The sequence below is a fragment of the Kwoniella dendrophila genome, chromosome 3 (genome assembly GCF_036810415.1).
Source record: "Kwoniella dendrophila CBS 6074 chromosome 3, complete sequence".
NCBI classification, from domain to species: domain Eukaryota; kingdom Fungi; phylum Basidiomycota; class Tremellomycetes; order Tremellales; family Cryptococcaceae; genus Kwoniella; species Kwoniella dendrophila.
In genome coordinates this window covers 2,130,323-2,143,457 of record NC_089478.1, presented here as the reverse complement: position 1 = coordinate 2,143,457, position 13,135 = coordinate 2,130,323, and the positions used below count along the sequence as shown (strand labels likewise).

The 13,135-nt window shown below is 38.4% G+C and overlaps 6 protein-coding genes across 6 annotated transcripts; 2 read left to right on the top strand and 4 right to left on the bottom strand.

Moving 5' to 3' along the window:
* Positions 1-428: 428 nt before the first annotated feature.
* L201_003074 (uncharacterized protein) lies at positions 429-1,272 on the bottom strand (the record flags this gene model as incomplete). The annotated part of the gene is made up of 4 exons (XM_066218835.1): positions 429-603; positions 731-804; positions 908-1,061; positions 1,250-1,272. The coding sequence occupies 4 exons, from the start codon at positions 1,270-1,272 to the stop codon at positions 429-431; spliced, it is 426 nt and encodes a 141-aa protein (XP_066074932.1).
* Positions 1,273-1,648: 376 nt separating this feature from the next.
* On the top strand, positions 1,649-2,864 carry L201_003073 (uncharacterized protein; the record flags this gene model as incomplete). Its single annotated transcript, XM_066218834.1, has 2 exons — positions 1,649-1,993; positions 2,094-2,864. The coding sequence occupies 2 exons, from the start codon at positions 1,649-1,651 to the stop codon at positions 2,862-2,864; spliced, it is 1,116 nt and encodes a 371-aa protein (XP_066074931.1).
* A 180-nt stretch (positions 2,865-3,044) lies between these two features.
* Positions 3,045-5,350, bottom strand: L201_003072 (uncharacterized protein; the record flags this gene model as incomplete). The annotated part of the gene is made up of 4 exons (XM_066218833.1): positions 3,045-3,929; positions 4,021-4,176; positions 4,231-5,262; positions 5,333-5,350. 4 exons carry the CDS (start codon positions 5,348-5,350, stop codon positions 3,045-3,047), a joined length of 2,091 nt encoding a protein of 696 aa, XP_066074930.1.
* An 879-nt stretch (positions 5,351-6,229) lies between these two features.
* L201_003071 (uncharacterized protein) lies at positions 6,230-7,886 on the top strand (the record flags this gene model as incomplete). The annotated part of the gene is made up of 5 exons (XM_066218832.1): positions 6,230-6,262; positions 6,327-6,383; positions 6,449-6,575; positions 6,660-7,240; positions 7,323-7,886. 5 exons carry the CDS (start codon positions 6,230-6,232, stop codon positions 7,884-7,886), a joined length of 1,362 nt encoding a protein of 453 aa, XP_066074929.1.
* Positions 7,887-8,043: 157 nt separating this feature from the next.
* Positions 8,044-8,946, bottom strand: L201_003070 (uncharacterized protein; the record flags this gene model as incomplete). Its single annotated transcript, XM_066218831.1, has 1 exon — positions 8,044-8,946. The coding sequence occupies one exon, from the start codon at positions 8,944-8,946 to the stop codon at positions 8,044-8,046; it is 903 nt and encodes a 300-aa protein (XP_066074928.1).
* Positions 8,947-10,063: 1,117 nt separating this feature from the next.
* On the bottom strand, positions 10,064-11,869 carry L201_003069 (uncharacterized protein; the record flags this gene model as incomplete). Its single annotated transcript, XM_066218830.1, has 5 exons — positions 10,064-10,472; positions 10,562-11,093; positions 11,169-11,520; positions 11,600-11,662; positions 11,720-11,869. 5 exons carry the CDS (start codon positions 11,867-11,869, stop codon positions 10,064-10,066), a joined length of 1,506 nt encoding a protein of 501 aa, XP_066074927.1.
* Between the last annotated feature and the right edge of the window lie 1,266 nt (positions 11,870-13,135).

Here is a 13,135-nt window from a genome sequence, read left to right as displayed (position 1 = left end):
ATAATGTGAAGATAATGAATTATCATATGCAATATAATCATCAATCGTTTGAACGAATACTTCCAATGATACGGATGATCATATGAAAGTGTGAAGTCTAAGATGACATGGTACCTTATCGTATTCTTTGATTGAATGGGAAACTCCTCAATCAAGCTTAACGAACAGTATACAATTTATTCAGCTATAAGAGTTAAGATTCAGTGCATCCTTGTTCGAAAGATTACCTTTAGCAAATCACGGGAAGAAATCGTTACCAATGTCATGTCAATTGTGCAAACAGCACGCTAGAGCGGTCTGGGAGAAGAGATCAAATCGTCGGAAAAAAGGCTGATCTAAGATAACATAACGTCTAATATACAACATATATACCAAATAAATAAACATACCGAAAAGGCAATCACTCTAAATAACACATCTAACCTAACTTAGGCGGTAACTGCCTTTTTCTCTTCCTCTTTATCAGCAGTATCATTGCTCATCCCTTCAAACCTCTTAACAACTTCTTCGACACCTCTTTGTCTATTATCTTGACCTAATCCAGCAGCTTTTTCAGCTTCTGTCAACGTATATGCTGGATCTCGTAGCTCCTTCAATCGACGTCTATTCAAGAGTGAAATCAGTATACATGAATATCGGAAAGGGTCAAATACGATTGAGGGTTTTTGAAGATTGTGAACAGATAAATGGTTGTAATTCGATGATATACTATACAATCAAGTTAACTCACTTGTGTACTTTAGATTTCGTATGATTCCGTAAAGCTAAATCAGTTTCATAATATTTGGCACATTCTACGCAGTACTGAACGATTGATGTTATTGTATTATTAGCTCGATATCTCAACGAAATGCACATATACATATCTCTATGACCAATGTCATAATTTTAGATGATCAATACTCACATGTTGTCCTAATCCAGGTTTTTCCTCATCGATTTCCTGTCTTTCCAATTTTGCTCTATTTCCAGGTCTTAAATCAATTTCAATTTGATCTAAATCTTTTACTCTAACTCTTGTTCTAGCTAATCTATGAACATCTCTTTTAGCGTGATGAGTTCTATTGATTTGCCAAACCAAAATAACGTGATAAATTGATAATATGAATAATTATAGTATATTGTTGATTGCATTGACAGTGAATCAAAAAAAAATTGTATAACATAGAGTGGTCAACAAAGATGGATTTGGATTTATACGTTAGCATTGATCAAGAGAACTTAAACACGATTATCGGTTCTTACTCACCTTGATCTTCTAAGTCTACCCATTTCGTCTAAAGTCTATTTTGCTATATCCGTTGTAAGTATATATGGGATGATTTACCTGTAGAAATGATGAAAACAACAACAAAACTCAAGATACTTTGTAAACTTACTCCACCGTAACAAAATTCAAAATAAATTGTCGAAAAAATCTCCTTTCGCGTGGGCGGAACTAAAATCGCGTGGTCAGGTGGCAAACAATTGAAAGTTAAATGGAGAACTGAATTAAAGAGATTAGATATCGTTTATGCCTTCAAGCAAGTACTCGTACATTAAGTGGTGTAGGATCATTCAAGGTCATGTCCATCTTAATTTTGCCCATGGTCAGTATTACTAGAATCTTCAGAAGCTCTTCAAAGATAATATCAAAAAGGGTTCTGAAATGAGTTGGAAAACATCAGGTGGTCAACTCATATCAGGTCCACCTTCATCTTCACTACCTTCATCTTCAACTTCTACTACTACTACGGATTTACCATTAGTCAAAAGGTTAAAACCAAATTCATATGGTGGTGGTTCAGTATTTCAAAGAGAATCAAATTTCACTTCACATTATGGATATGATAAAGATGCTTTATCAAATTTAGAAAAATCTAAAAAATCAGATTGGGATATAGTTAAGGAGAATCATAGATTTATAAGAGAAGATGAAGAACCTAAAGATGTAACTTGGGAAGAAAGGGTTGCTAGAGCTTACGAAAGTAAATTGTTTAAGGAATTCGCTTTGGTAAGTTTATAGTGCCTATTCTGTGAATGCGATCATCTAATTGAAATACCAATTTATTGAATGATATTTTGTTATTTGTATTTTCACTGCTATATTATAGATAGATTTAAAACATTATAAATCAAAACAATTCGCATTACGTTGGAGAACTGCAATCGAAGTTATAAATGGTTTAGGTGAGAATACATGTGGTTCACTAAGATGCAAATATCATAATCCTTCTTCTACTGTTTCTTCCGCAGCGGAAAGTGAATTTCATGCTTCAGATTTAAGATTTAAAGATCCAGATCAAGCTTTCTCAAGTTTTTCATCCAGTATAAGGAGAAATGAAGGTTTCAATGCTGGCAAAGAAGAAGAAGAAGAAGAATCAATAATACCAGAACTGAAAAGTTTTGAATTACCTTTTGTGTATTTAGAAAATAATCAAAGGAAACAAGCTTTAGTTAAAGTTAGATTATGTCCTAAATGTCAAGCTAAATTAACTTGGAAACCTAAAGATGAAAAAGAGCAAAGCGTGAAAGATGATAAACGTAGTAGAGATAGAGATCGAAGAAAGAGTTATGAGGATAAAGATCGATATGCCGATACTCATGATAAGGATAAACGTGGAAAGGACGATAGGGTAAGAGAAAGAGATAGGAGGAGTAAGGATAAAGACAAAGACAAGGACGAGTCTCCACGGAGGTGGAATCGGGACAGAGAAAAGGACAGAAATCGGAATCGAGAGATATCGAGCTCATCAGATAAAGATTCAGCCAGTCAAAGATATGCCCCAAAGAAAGGCAGAGGTGATAGAAGTGGGGAACAACGCCATAGATCAAGATCACGTTCACCACCTTATCGAAATGAAAAAAACAGACATTACGACTAAAAATGCCATTCATAAAAACAGGTTAAAACCGCATATGTATACATAGACAGGTTGTATAGTACAGCTTATAGTTACATGTATGTACATATATATTCCTTACGCGCTACATCATACAGGATATTAGATCATGTAAAAACATCCGTATGACATCCTAATAGACATATCCTGTTGAGCTAATGTTTAAAGCTCGTATTCCCACTCAATATCTTCATAATCGTAGTTGTATTCAGGTTCTTCAGTCAAAGTTTCAGGTGGCTCGAAAATACCATTATCAAATTCTCTACTGATATTAGCTATATCCTCTTCTTCTTCGTCTTCATTACTGTTACCTTCACGATAAGGAGAATATAATAGTTTATCAGTAGGAGAGTGAGTTGGAATATTACTGTTATCGTATGAATGTCTATCGAGTTGATTTTGAGTATTTCCCAGACTATTTAAAGGTCTTTCGTTCTCAGTGCCATAAAGCTCCCTATAACTTTCTGTATCAACTTCATCGATTTCCTGTATCGTTTGATCATATTGTGTGATTTCCGGGATAATCGCCGGTTGTGTAATATTTTGATCATGTATTGACTGCGAATGGTTATTCTGATTTCCTGATTGATACGTATTGCCATTTTGCGTATGCTGAGGGTATTGCGTATAGTATCGTAAGCGGTCTATATGATCTTGTAAGTTATTATGATTTTGTACGGAGTCAAGATCATCATCCTTGATTGGCTCGGATTCCATTGGATCAGTTAGGTATTCCTCCTGAGATTCAGAAGGCTCCATATACGTATTAACCGATTGTTGCGGAATCAGGTGTAAAGGTTGATAAGGATTATGTGAGTATTCTGTAGGATGTCGGCGGTAAGTATCAGGGTCAGGTATGAACGGCATGTGATTTTGGTGATGGTAATAACTTTGTCCCCACAGAAGATGACTGTGATGGGGATAAGTAAGTCCGGATTCAGGTAAATGGGGTGGTTGATGAAAACCTTGAGGAGGAGACACAAAGTTCGTCTCCTGATTGCTTACGACCTCCAATCGGCTTTTGACGATACTCTCAATTTTTGTGACCTTTATAAACAGGCCTTATTAGCGATATTCCTGACTGGCGGCATATACAAGTACCAAGTCCCATTATCATCCACGATGTACTTATACTTACCAACATCTCAAATCCTTTCTCCATAATCACTTCATCCACCAGTTTTTCTAGATCCGGAGAAGCGAGATCGTACACACCTCTTCCGTACGGCAGTTTAGGATAACCATCATCATTACTGGCTGGTGTGGTGAATGGGGTATCTGACCAAAATCTCCTCTATACTTTCTGTCAATTATAAATGCACAAATAACTCCGCTATACTTGACATACCTGAGATCTTTCTTGACTCTCCTCTTCCCATTCTTCCTCTAATTCATCGAACTTCCTCTTCGATTGGTTTATCCGCATAGCTTCAGCCTCCTTGTTAGTTAACATAATGGGATTGTTGGAAGCCAGCAATTGCTCCAGCTCTTCTTCATCTTCAACAGCCTGATGCAAGTCTGAGTTTTGCTGATCAGGCTGAGTTCCGGTACCAATTTGAGACAGATGTACGGCTTCTAGACACGGTGAAAATACAATCAACGGCTGAGGGTTCTCCATCTCTAACTCAATTGCTGGAAGTTCCGGAATAGGTATATCTTGTACTACCGTTTCTTTATTCTGTTCCGGTAGCGTATTGTTCATGTTGTGCGGTTGAGTTTGCGGCGAATGATGATTACGACCTAGTTGAGGCGAAAGGTTTGTGTTGTGAAGCTCGGGTTCTACCGCGGTATGATCTATCTGGTCTATATTGTTACTGATTCCTCTCTCGAGTGGATTATCATTAGAAGCTTTTGAGGGAGATGGAGGAGTCGTCTCTTTTTCGTGCCGCTGCTGATCGGGTATCGGAGGCGAAGGTCTGAAATTACCTAAAAGAGCTTTCTTCAGTCTTTCAGTCGCATCGTCTTTAGGTGGTGAAGGTGTGATATCTCCACCTAATCTCAGAACTTCGGAACTTCTTCTCTTCAGTTTATTATGGGTGGTAGAGATAGGAACTGCAGTGGTTGATTGCGAGTCCTCCTGATTATCTTTCTTCTTAGGGCTATTGGATCCTGAGCGCTTCTGAGAGCTTGACGTACGTTTACTCGGTGATGAAGCTATGCTCTTGCTGGATTTGGTGGGAGATGATTGAGGTGTATCGTTGATTATGGTCATTTTGGACGGAGATGATAATGGGATTTGCGATTGCCCTTCACCTCCAGGCTGATTACGTATTTTCGTCTTTTGAGCAGATTCCACCAGACTGAAAAATCCATCTAAAAGTTTGGTAAAGCTTTTCACATCTTCGTTTGTAAGGAAATTAAGCTGAAAGGTTTCCTGCATCTGTAATATGGAGTATGCATGTGAGCTTGACATATCTACATATCTAAGATCAGTTATCAAGGGAGCTTACCTTCAAGCCTGAAATCATAGGAGTTTGGATGGAATCATACCTTACTGCTGCACTTAGTGCACTATATGTAACTCGTCTATACGGCTCGGGGTTGCACGTTGAAAGAGGGTTGAAAATTTGTTTGATCTGTGTGAAGATTAGCTGAATCACTTCGGTATATATCACATAAAATTGGCAATGGAGATTAATGAGATACAAACGAGAAAGGCTCCGTTCTGTATCAAGTGAATCTCTACGCTATATATCGATCGTGTGTGTATCGTTAAGGTCAGCCCGTTAGACCTACGAGAGACTCAGGTCAGCTGTACAATTCATGAGGGATGAAGGAGTGTCAGCAGCTTACAGAGTATTCCACTTGGTCTTGGTTTTACTGTTTACTGGTATCAACCTCGGTTCAGGTAACATGACCTTATTCAGCTTGACTATGAAAATAGATAATTGACTTCAGCCTCTAAGCCAAAATGTGTTTGGCTTGGGACTTACACGTATAACTTTCCATTGTGACACATGTGATCCTTCAATCACTACGTGTCATAATATCAGTGAACTCTGAAAAAGGCCACTCTGAGGTAAGTCAGTTGAATGTGAAAGAGGAAGGCTGAGGAAGGATGAGAAAGGCAAGGAAGACAACAGTCGTGATATTGTAGCAGATAGCAGTCGCGATATAGAAAGCATATATGCATGGACCACCTCCACCTTACTCCCCCTTCACCATACAGTCAACTCTTAAATGGGTTACGTCAACAAATAATCCGAAACATCACCAAGATTCAAGACGCGTCTAGCTATGACCACCACTACTTTCTAAAAGGTGTTCTTGATCTGATATAACCCAAAAGCAAATATGATACATCAATATATCCTCATTACTTCTTCCTAACAGAACAACAAGTCAGCATGAGCGGTAAATATCATGGACTCCCAGATATAGTAGGTCCATCCAAAAGTGTATATCTCCCAACGCTTCAGCTGACATTTCTCTTTAACATTATAGGACACAGCGCAAGATATATTCGAAACACCTGATGAACCAGATACATTATTAAGACCGGTAAGCTGTGTTTTGTTTGGATGAACCGGTGAATTGTAGTAGCTAATATAGTTAGTATTGATCAGGCAGATAACGGATTAGGTGAAGATGATATACAACCTAAGAAACCAAGTTCAAATGATATAGATGCAAGTGAATTACCTGGAAGGAAGAAAGTTAAAAAAGTATTTGGAAGGGGAATTAGGAGAAGAGGTAAGTTTGATTGTTTCGCTTAGTAAAGACATCTAGCTTAATCACAACCTACAAGATGACTGACGTGTCCTATTTATCTGATAGATCCTAAAGATTTACCATTTCGACCGAGATTACCACCATTATCAAGATATACATTATCAACATCCCTATCATCGGACGACGATGAAGACCACGTTGATGAGGGACAGAATACGAGACCACAATTTCGAGAATCTGCTACAAGTAAATTGAGAAGATTAAAAGCTGAAATAGCGGAATTAGAATCAGAGATATCATCTTCCAGTCGACCTCAAGCATCAAGCTCCAATCTAACTTCGGAATCAATCGAAAGAGAAAGCACAAAAAGGAAATCTGTTTTACCGCCTAAACAACCAACAAATCTTATATCTGAATTAAATGGACTGAAAAGCAGGTTAGATAATTTAGATATTGATGGTTTACCTATTGAAGATCCTAGTCACAATCAGAATTTTGGCTCTTCGAAATGGAATGAGAGATTAAAGAGATTAGATGATTCTCATGCTCGACAGAATGAAACGAACAATGTGGATGAAGGATCTAGAGAAGAAGATGGGAAAGGGGAAAACAGTCTAGGTGAAATCGATAAACGTCTAGCTATTCTGGAAAATACGTTAGGTCCGATAGGAGAAGGTTTAGATTCGGTGAGTCTAATTAGAATAGTGCCTCGTTTTGAATAATTAGGATAATGCGGGGGTTCACTAACTGTATACTTGGATTAAATAGAACGGACCATTGATACCGACATTGACGAAACATTCACATCTATTAACACTATTGACACAGCCAAGACAATTAGATGCTATTTCAAGACGTATAAAGTTATTATTGGTTGATTTAGATAGAGCAGCTTCAGCATCGAAAAAATCACCTGCTATACATCAGGGCGGTGGTGGTGGTCATGCCTCTGATGGGAAATCAGGCTCAAAAACGGATGCAGAGGTGACATTGAATAATGGAGAATATCAGAATTTGATTCAATTATTCGGTTTGATGACTAGATTAGATGAATATTTACCTATAGTCAAACCTTTGTTAATTAGATTAAAAAGTTTAAATAATTTACATGAAGAATCATCAAATATAGCTGAATCATTGAAAAAAATGAATCAACAAGATAAATCAGATTTAAATGATATAAAAGAATTACAAAGTATTTTAGAAAGATTACAATTAGGTTTGGATGATTCTTCACAGAGTATATTGAAGAATTGGGAAAGTACTCAAAGTAGAATGAAATCTCTTGAAGATAGATTGAAATCACTCGAACAGTACTCCAACAAACTATAAGATGTAGCTCAGATAATAAGCTACCGAATAACACTATACCCTAGAATAGGATACCCGGCTTTGCTATATACCGCAAACGCAATGTTACGAATTATGAATCCTTTTTAACGATATAGCATATACCCTCATCTACATATCGATAAGCGAATCAATCCAGCTAGATGCTGCCATTAAAGAAAGGAGATATTGCTCGTAACTCGATAAGCTCACTCATTTGCGCAGGTGTAACCAGCAGAATCGGAACATGTACGGATTTGAGGAAAAGCTTGTCTACTTCGCAGTTGATGACGTCCCCATGCGGAGATGAACCTGTGAAATCCACATTAGGTGTAGTGTTACTGTCGTGACGATGTGGTATATGCCTCATACGCGTGGGTGAAGATTCTGGTTTCATTGCACTATTAACCTTGACATCTTCCTGGCCTGAAATATCGGTCTTGACACAAGGCCGTTTTGCGAGTTGACTATCGGTATCAGGCGAAAAGTCTTCAGCAGACCTCTTGTTGTTAGAGGACAGCGATTTGAGATTGGTAAATGATTTGGATTGCTGAAGTAAAGATTTACAATGCTCAATAAAAGCGGGTGTAGCCGGCGACAATCGCCTCAAAGGTATAATTAGATTAGCACCTTGGCTTGCTAATAATCCAATACCAATCCTTCCTAGATCCCAAAGAGTTTCAAGTGCTACTTGATCGGTGAGGCCTTTATATTTGACCCGGTTGTGATTATCAGAATCGGTTGTCCGTGTAGGGCATCCTGCCATTTCTTCGTCTGGAATAGATATACGATGCGTTAACAGATGATTGTAATCTTCGATTGATAGTTGATCTAGAATGATCCGAGAACATGGAAAGAATTCAATATCTGGAACTTCTAGAGCGATATAATCATGATTTTCTTGTTGATTTGAACCCAAATAGCATAATCTGCTAAATTTAATTGCCATACATGCTAACCATGTACCAGCGGTATAACTAGCTACAAGTAATTGAGATATAACTTGACGTAAAGCTTGTTTGGTTTTATGCTGTTTTTTCCCTTCTTGGCAATCCTCGCTCATATCATATCTGAGGGAATTGATCGAAAAAAGCGTTGAAGGAAGCCAACATCGTGACACTTCTGTCATTCTAAGTAGACTGAGCGCGAGATTCGATCTGTCAATGGATGGTTGATCCCTTATGGTCCACAGATCTTTGTCATCCATACTTTGTTCCCGTGATGAAGACGATATTATTGATTTACAGCTTGAATCGGAATCGGAATCGCTAAGTGCAGATACCGAATCGGCGCTTGCCTATTGAGGATGTATGACGAATCAATCGTATATGTGGTTATCCTGTTAGCTCCAGAATGCACTGCCGACTTGATATTCCGGTAAGGATTATCCCAATAAGTGTAAGAAGGATTGGTAAACTTACATTCGGCTTTGAAACAGCGCTTCCAATATCCGTTTCTGAGGCAATAAGTTTCGACAATGGTATGGCAAAGTTGACATCGAAGGAGAGACGGTCGTCGTCCGTGTCCCACAGAAAAGTAGCTGCAATGACTTGCATCCAGCTGCCTTGAAGAAGAAAATCTGTGAGATCAAAACGAGGCGAATAACCTCGAGCGATTGTACGTATCAGGTGTTGGATTGCCTTCATAAATCGGGTCTTACTACAATCTGACGCATCGCGTAAATTATGTGTCGAGTACCTAAGATGCTGGTGAATCATAGAGGCAAACATTCTGTGGTCTAACAAATTATAAGAACAAAGTGTATAATCTAGGTGATCAGAATATTCGTTCCTTTCGTACAGACAGGTTAGATGAACAGATTATAAAATATATGAAACTGGGTTTTATTGATAATCTGCTACTACATATGCGCTAATGTAGCGGTAATACGTATATCCGGACGCCTTGCGTCAGTCGATATATACTACGAGTAGTCCTGCGAACGAGATATGTCATACTATGACAGTTTCACTACTATATCAGATATTGGAGAATCACCTTTGCTTCATGTTCGTAAATGACTTAGAGCTTCATGTGTAGTGCCTGTAGACCAAATCATAAAGCCTTGAGAATAGATAAGGTAATGAGAGTCAATGATATGCATATAAATTTACTGTAGAATCAACTACCTTTCACTTCACCAAGTACTCATATAACCATTTCTTTACAATCCATATGGTTTAGACCTGTTTAGCTTCTTCTACCAATTTCTCTGCTTTTTCAAGGGTCCAGCCGAACCTATTTATAACTTCTTTCAATCCTTCATCGTGTTCGTATCTTTTCATCATATATATTCTCCAGCTCAAATCATCTTCAGGAGGATCGAAATCTTTAGGTATATCTTCACCGAATACTTCTCTAAATCCTCTTTTCTTGAATGCTGGATCATAGTACCCAATCCTTTCTAGCCGGAGATATAATCTACCATTTCTAACGCAATCAGCAAGATCCGGTCGATCATGCCGCTCGTAACATCCAATAAGCATTTTTTCGGCGTGAACTAATTCATTCGACCCATGTACATAAGGATAAGTGAAATTAAAGATCTTAGGTGTAGAGAACGCGTCGTCTTTAGTGGTAACATAAGCCCTATGTGGATTTCATGCGGAAGCGACAGTCATACGTCAGCCGATGCCAAAAAAGGACTAATATCAAGTACACAACAATTGTGCACTCACCACTCCCAATCGATAATTCCGACTACCTTTCCTTCGTCATTTACCATAAGCTCATCTCCTTTCTTGTCAACGTGTTTGATAAAAAGTTCTGCGGGCTTTTCAGCTAATACTTTTGAAGCAGCTACCAATTCTCTCATCTCCAGATGCCAAAGATATTCATCTAATGGGTTGCGACCTTGAAGCGCATTGATTTTTATGTATCGTAGACCAGCATCAATTTTAGCCAAAAACATTTTCTGAAGAGTTGAGAATGGACCCATGAAATGAGGTGGTGTTGGATTCATGAAACAACCTTGACGAACAATCGGACCGACTTCAGTTCTACCATTGTTCTGCGGAGATGGATAGATGCATCCAATACCCTTGTAAGGCATTTTAAGGTTGGAAAGTTGAATCTGAACTTTGGCGTATTCTTCTATAAATTGATTGAATTGATCTTCAGGTAGATCGATTTCTCCGAGCCATCCAGCTTTAGGATAAGGATGAGGTTTACCTTCCATGAATTCATAGAAGAAATAGTCTAAGCCCGTTACTGGGTCAGAAAGTGATAAGCATCAGTATTTCATACTATGAATATACATCTAAACGAACATCAAGGTCCACTCACCATTGTCATTTTCCTTACCATATTTGACATGATGAGGCAGATAAGCAGCTGGTACAGCTACACCAAAATTTTTGAGCACATTAAGGGTGGCAACTTCACTTTGAATCACGGGTGTGGTGATAGATGACGGAAGGCGATGTCCTCGGTTTTGTCTTACACGAAGAAGCCATCTGACTCCATCTTCAAACGTAAGAAGGAAATGAAGGTTCCAGGCAGCAAACCATTTTGAACGTTGAAGAGTTTCATAATCGGGTGGGATATCCATTAGGCAAGTATGACCTGGTCGAAAGGTTTCAGCTTCCTTGATGAAGATTTTCTCGTGGAATTTGACTTGATCAAGAAGTTTGGTAAGCTAAAAGCCATTGAGGACTGTTAGCTCATCTATACAAGTTTGATTGCTGAGATCCGATCCGATTGAGAAAATGACTTACTTCTCTAGCATTTGCTTTTTTAGCGATTTGACCTAACTTTTCGGACTGTACTTCATCATCTGCCTACAAGGATAGGTCAGCAATGATTTTCCAATCAAATAGATAGATCTCCTAAATCACTATTTTCTTTGCTTGTGCACATTCGTGAACATGGTCATCTTTATGATCTTTACACCACACCTTATGACAACGAGAACAGATTGCTTGGTACGAAGTGATCGAGACTTGACATTTAGGGGACTCGCAGGGTAATTCAATCAGCTCTGGCATGTTGGTCTTGATAATTCCCACAATTCAAACTATTTTGAATCAATGCCACATAAAAACAATAAGGATGTACCAGACTTGATAATATTGAGATCGCGCTTAGGTCAAAGTGATGAGTTGAGCTGAATTAACTTTTCCATCGGAGGAAGAAGCCAAAGTAAGAAACCATGATGATGTGGTCATTTTACTTGGCGAAAAATCAACAAGAAGTTTGGAAAGGAGGTCCACTTCCTTTGGTTTGATCGTCGGCTGTGTAAAAAGATGTTAGTGTGTCCGGGTTGATTCCATTTGTTTCAATCTTTCAGCCTTCTTGACTACTTCACATTTGAGATTTTCCTCTCTTTTAACAAGATGTGAAATGCAGATTATACATGATGAAGCAACCAAAGAATCACGAAGTGGCCGAAGTTGCCATCGACCGATGTTATAGAGATAACATTAGGAAGGAAAGCGAACATTTAGCATTGTGTTTGTGTGGTCACTTGATGGCAGACGGAAGGCGAAAGCAAATGCTCTCACACAGATATGGAGTATAGCTATGAGTGTAGTAACGTAAGAATGAAGTGTTATCGTCGACGAGGAAATATCAGTCGATGATTTCCGCTACATAGATACATAAATTCAAATGTTAAAAGTTGGCCTGACTCATCTGTAACCAAGTTACGCTGAAGATGACCCTGTGCACCAAATAACTGGTACCTTACACTAACCCTTCTTTCCCTGCCTTAGTTACCTGTAAATGCCCCCGTTTCCATTCCGGCGCCCATCTCCGTCGGATCTTCTTCCAAAAGGTAAATTTACGTAAATATCAGATAGCGTTGATGATGATGATGATGATGATCAACTTTGAATCTAACCTGAAAAGGTATTCTTTTGATATCAGTTGTTACCCTGAATCCGTACAGTGGCGGAAATGCAGTAACTAAAGTCGAGGTTAGAAGGAATCAGATTACAGAACATAGAATACAGAACACTGATTTATCAATTAATTAAACACTATCTTTATATGTTTGTAGTACGCGCTAATGCTTATGATAGTCACCTTTTGATCTCTTTGACATCTATCATTATCATTCATCTCATCTTGTTCATATCATCACATACTTCTTCACCATACAGCCAGTCGAGGTTGGAATACTTCATATCACTCACAAAGGATCAACTACTTTTAGGATCATATCAACAGGTTGGTTCCGCAAATCACAAAGTGGAGGGTTGAAGCACAGTGCAATCCGCAATCCGCAATCACCATTTATCCCTTTCAACACT